Source organism: Apteryx mantelli, chromosome 1 (genome assembly GCF_036417845.1).
Source record: "Apteryx mantelli isolate bAptMan1 chromosome 1, bAptMan1.hap1, whole genome shotgun sequence".
Lineage (NCBI taxonomy): Eukaryota > Metazoa > Chordata > Aves > Apterygiformes > Apterygidae > Apteryx > Apteryx mantelli.
In genome coordinates, this window is record NC_089978.1 from 160,615,616 (window position 1) to 160,621,615 (window position 6,000).

A 6,000-nucleotide genomic window follows, 5' to 3' on the forward strand; every position below is an offset into this window, starting at 1 on the left:
GAGCAATATAACATGAGCTCCATAATATAAAGAACTGCTATCAATGTGAGTCATCTTCAAATCATCTGCAGTAAAGATTCTACCTTTTTCTATAATATCATGTTATAATGGTGTTCTTGGAAGCCCTTGAAGCCCTTGAAGTGGGGGCAGCAAGTTCTTATTTTATTGGAGGCCCTGTAGAGGTGAAAGTCTGAGTGAGGCATTCAAACCTGGGAACTCAAGTAGGATATTAGCATATGCAGTGTGAAGAGAGGATGATAGTCATAATTTATTCTGGACATCTGAGCTGCTAAAATTGAAACTGAATAGAATGATGATTAGACATAATTTAGGTAGATAATTTCAGTTAATCATATTTATTTGGGTGCAGGAGGAGGAAACTGGCTCAGGAGGAATACACAAATTAAAAGCTTGGGGGAACAGTGATCGTTTTTAGTGCCAATATTCAAAAGGTTTTTTTGATGACTGTTACTTAATCTCATCTCTTACACAGTCAACAAAAATGGAAGTGCGAGGATGGTAGTCTTTAATTTTAAAAAATACTTAAAAAAATTTGGCATTTGTAGGTACTGTGCATATCTGGATGAATAGAATGATGGATAGTATCACCTTTTTTTATCTTAGGCCTATGAAAAGGTTAAGGCAAAGGAAGTTTGATCTCAACAAGAAAGTGACAGTATTGTTAAGTCAAGTACTGCCATCTTCACTGGCATTAGGACCATTTAATTTCACAGAGAGTTTCATGTGAAACACAGTATTACTCAACTTAAAGAGGACTGTAAGACTGAGGTTCCCATTTCTCTCTGCTTACAAATTGGAGCCAAAGTTTGCTTTCCTCATTTGAGCAGCATCTTATTCTGCAGAGTCTGAAGTCAAAATGGAATTTTTTGCAAGGTAAAAATACAAATACCAGTGAATGCAGAGTGGTAAGACCTCAGCCTTACAGAGAATTGCCTTTCACCGCAGACTCTACTGCACTGCTTGTAATACAGGCATGTATAATTGAGCATCTATGATGAAGGAAAAGTGTTTTTTGAAAGCTGGGGTGATTCTGTGGGTTAACTAATGACTGCTTTCCAGTTACTGGATCTAAGATTTTGTCTTCACTTGAATAACTAACAAGTTCTGTCAAAAATTCATGTTTCCAATAATTACCAAATGGCTCCCAGCTGGCTCACTGGAGTCAGGGAGCTGTGCAGTCCCCACAGCCGTTGGAACTGGCTAGCACGCCCGGAGTTTGTGATAGGGCCAAGAATGAAGCAGATAAAGTTTGTACATTTTCATCTTTATTGTTACTTCAAAGTGAAAAATGAAAATTCCCATATGTTGTCAGCCTGTAGATCAGAGCTGGAGTTAGAAACGCTATCTCAAACCATGCACCATAGTTTAAATATATTCTGTTCCTCTGCCATATACATTAGACATGTATTTGTCTTCCTGACTTGTGCACAATGCTTTACATGCTTGTAGAAAGTGGAAGAGGTATATCATTTATTGATGTTGTTCTCCAAAGAGCTGCTAGCAGCCTTAATGTAGTAAAGCTTTTACTTAGAGGACTGTAGGGCTTTCAGATCCCCATTATCTTTAGATATTTCAGTGTTCTTTGCAGAACTGAAATGTGCACATTCTTTATTCTGTGCTAAGTTTATTCTTCCTGAGAGATGCCTTTGATGATAGCTAATTACTGCAACTGAACCATTTAGACAGAAGTGGTTTTGATTTCCTGTATTCTTTTCTATATTATATGTGTGCAAAACAATGCAATCATTTGCACCGTAAAGTTCTAATATTAAACAAGGTTTGGTAGAATTTGTTTTTCTTTTAGAATTTTGATACTTATAAATTTTACAGTAATTATTCTCGCATATGTTTTCTTTAATATAAGTTGAAAACAGTAAAGATTGGACCTTTTTGAACTAGATTTGCCAAGCGTTTCTTAGCTATTGTCCAGAAGATAAAAAAAAACCAGATATAGTATCTAGATCAGCAATCAGTTCCACATTTCCGTAATATCTGGAATGGTACAGAGGCAAAATTTTTGTTCTCTTCAAATGCTGTTGCCTGAGGTTAACCTCACTTTCCCAAAGAAGAAGTCATCTTTGAGCCATAAAGATGCATGCTCATTAGTTGTAGACTAGAGAGTGTTATTGCTGAGCTCATTCGCGCTGTGCAGACTTAACGGCAGTAAGACAAAAGGTGGTATAAAGTCATCTGACATCCCTTAATTGTTTCTTCTCCACTGCAAAAAGAAGACCATAAGGCAAATTAAGAGAACAAAGGGTATTTTTGTGTGTATGCTATTTAGTGGCAAGGATTTTATATGCATGTTTTTCACTTATTATTTTATTACTTTGAGTAAGAAATGGCTGTGGTTTTAAGCATTATGCCCAAGTTAATTTTGCAGAAGACTCATTTTAACATACTAAAAATATTCTTGTTTCTTTCTTTTAAGATATTTACCACACTCTCTGTGACTAAGCGTTCTGGTGGAAATACCCTTCAGGCTGGATGCTGAGGTTAAAGACCCCCATTGTCATTATTGCCAGAGACTGACTTTCATCGCTGTGGCTGACTTGTGCAATTCAGAAGGAATGTTTTGAGAGAAATCATCATCAGACCTCTGCAGAAATGTTTAAATCTTAGCCAAAGCGCTCCACTATCCTATGGAGAAGAGCACTGTGGGAGTTCAGTCACTTGCGGTGATTGGATGGCAATCAGCAATGCAATGGGAATATTGACTGTTGAGCTGTTGCTTGGCAGGGCATTTAACCGAATGCTTTCATGAAATCACGGCCTGCAGCCAGCATTTCCTGGTGGGCAGTGATGGAAGAACTGTTAGCACAGCTGCACAATAACTTTCTTTTCCTCCCTCTTTTGTTACCTGTACAAAGAGCTTCCTAATTCAAATGTATTGCTGCAAGTTCAGATAATTGTATAGTGCCTCTGTGTACTAAGTTATAAAGCTGCAATTGCAAGTTCTCTTCATGAGCAAACTTTTTATCAGATCACAGTCACATAGGTGAGGCATGCCTATGGATGGGAGCTTGTATTTACATGTTTGATCATGAGGAAGAAAATACCCTTGCAAAAAGGTTTAGTACCATCTAGAATAGCATCTCTCTCGGCTTCCAAATTGACTTTGTCACAATTTTTTATTTTAGAGATATTTATTTGTGAAAATGTTTTTCTTGATAAGTCAGGAAAATACTTTTAAGGCATTGTTAATATAGAAAAGCTTTTTTCTGATAGTCACAACCATGCATATAAAAAGATGTGATCTTTTTAGCTTTATCTTGCAGCTTATGTGATTATAATTAATCCACTTTGGAACTGACAGAATTATTTTGCCAAGAACTTTGTAGAGCTTCATTCAATTTGAATAAATTCTTCCTTTTCACATGAGCTATCATATGCTGCATTGTTTCCGGTCTGAAGTGGCCACTTCGAACACAGCAGCATGGAGGCAGTCCTTCAGGTTAGTTGAGTTGTACAGTCAAAAACCAACCAACCAAACAAAAAACACCCCACCCAACCTCCCAAAAAACAATAATAAAATCTTCTAGGTAGACAAGACCTAAAGCTATATTCAGTTCCACGTATGCTTTGTTTTATATTTGATTAAGAAAACAATACTTTTTAAACAGATTTCCATTAAAAATGACAAACAGACTTACTTTCTTGAATATTCCTCCTGTGCTGGATAAACTGCATATATATTTATCAAGAAATGGTAAAGTGCTTCTTTGTAATGGAAATGAACCTGCTTTTTGATCTGGTTCTTCATTTCCCTCTGTTTTAGTAGGAGGTTACAGATTACTAATGGTTCTTGGGAGTTCAGTATTGCAGTGTGAATAAGAGTTAAATTATCCAGCTCCCTGGGCAGAAGACTTTATGCCTAAATTTCTACCCAGTAACAAATTCATCTTTTACTACTGAGTTTTCTATAATAGTGTTTTAAGTTATTTTTATAACTCATACGTAACTGAAGGATTTTTAAACATGTTTTATATGTTATCAGAACAATCTGTGGTGTTACTTTTCTGGCCAGTTCATTGAATATGTGGAACGTTGCACAAACAGATGCTCAGTTTGATGGATCTTCCAAGCAAAGAAATAAGGTAATAGCAAGAAGACTTTTTTTTTTTTTAAGGCCAGAAAAGGCCACTTTGATAAACCCAGCTGTGATTGCTTAATCTTTTGAGTTTTGAAGGTAGGTATTGTGCTGAAAACTGGGTTTAGCGGTTTTTTTGTGTGCATTTTTTGCCTGTTAAAGATATAAAAAGGACATACTTAAAGAATGAATTAGGGATCCAACTTCCACTAATATTTAACAGTGTTTGCACTAGCTGCCATATATAGCTTCAGAAAAAACAGGAGTACAGCTTCATGAGCTGTTCAGCTATGTAGTTGTTCATACTTAAGCACAGGGATAGCAGTATTTTCAAAGATGTCTGTAAGAAAGTCAGACCCTGGAGTGTAGGAATTATGATAGGTATGAGCTTGGCTTTGCAAGGTTGGACCATATACATATCTGTCCTGTTTCTTGGGTCATGTCCTCATTAATAATGTGCATTTTCTAAACTAGTGACTTATTTATAATTTAGTAGTTTTTTCTTTTATTTTTACTTTAAATTTAAAACTGTGAGATTGTGGTGTTTTTTTTTTTTCTTCCTAAGGTTTCTTCTTTTTTCCCCCCAGAAGAAAAACATTTTCTGGTGTGTATTTCAGTATCATCTCTGCATGATGATACATATATTATATGATAACATCACATAAGGCTGTTTTAAATGCCAAAGCCAAGTGTTTAATGTTTGTATCAAATTAAGCATACGTTTGGTCATGTATGCTTTGGAAATATATACTAGAAAATGTAATAAATTAACTAGCATTTATATTCATCCCATGTTCTATTCTTTATTAATTATTAACATTTCTTGGAACTCTTACCAGAGTGTAAGTCAAAATTCTAAGATATTTCAGATGAAAATGCAGACAATCACCAATTTTCATAAACTTCAGCAGGGAATTAGAGTTCACTGACGGCTCCAAGAATTGCTGTTTTTAAGGTTTTTCTCCCCCACCCTTTTTTTCCCTTCCCCCCCCCAAACTGATCACTCCCCTTTTATCCCTCTCCCCCTTGATGTGACCTATTGGGGCAATCCTAACTTTCATATGAATCTTGTATACAAATTTGCATCCTGCCATCCCTCCTTCATGACCTGTTGCCTGCCCAGAGTCCCAGCGCAGGAGACTCCAACTGTGAAGTTTCCCTGATGGGGCAGGGCAGTTTCAGGTAAGGTGGATCTCATGAAGATGCCATGGGCGCTGGAGATCTCTTGGTCTGGGAAGACATTGCACTGTTAACAATGGTGTCTCCAGCCACGACGTGCCGCCCTGACGCAGCCCTTGCTCTGTGGTGCCACATGCCAGCTGACGGATCGCTGTGTAAGAGAAAAGCTGTGGTTGTGCGCTGCTAATGTGTGTCGTGTCGATGCAAGGGTGTGGAGAAGGTGCCAGATGACTGAATCTTCTATGTAAGACTTGATAGACACCTTTCAGGTCAAAATATGGTATGAATCCATATTTGTGGTGAAGTGGCAGCTCTACAAGTGAAGTTTCAGGATCCCTTCCTCTCTGAAGACTGACTCTTCTGAGTGCTCTGAAATCAATACCCCTTTTCCCATTGCCATGAAATTCAATGCCTTGGGATAGCTACTGGGCATGGTCCATAGTCCAGAATGGTTATCATTTGAGAAAGGGCTTCCTGGGGTTCAGCCTGTCCTTATGAACAAAGAAAACAGCTTTTCTTAACAGTAAGATTTACCAATTTCTATGAGACTGGAGCTCAGTCCCTGCCTCTGATTGCGTCTCAAATGCTCAGTTGTTACCCAGCATCTACTTGTGGCACCTCCATGGCCCTTTTGCTGAAGTAAAATTGAAAAAAACCCAAACAAACCAGTATTGAGAAAAGTTAAAAAGCTAGAAGGGAGGTGGAGGTGG

General features: G+C 37.5%; 1 protein-coding gene across 4 annotated transcripts in view; it reads left to right on the forward strand.

Moving 5' to 3' along the window:
• The window catches only part of TXNRD1 (thioredoxin reductase 1), a 29,278-nt gene extending 24,380 nt beyond the window's left edge, over positions 1 to 4,898 (forward strand). For all 4 annotated transcript variants that reach the window (XM_013947244.2, XM_067308580.1, XM_067308552.1 and 1 more), the window contains one exon: positions 2,453 to 4,898. In XM_013947244.2, coding sequence (XP_013802698.1) covers positions 2,453 to 2,515 — 63 coding nt within the window. In that variant the 3' untranslated portion in view covers positions 2,516 to 4,898. The remainder of the gene's footprint in view (positions 1 to 2,452) is intronic.
• The last annotated feature ends 1,102 nt before the right edge of the window (positions 4,899 to 6,000 follow it).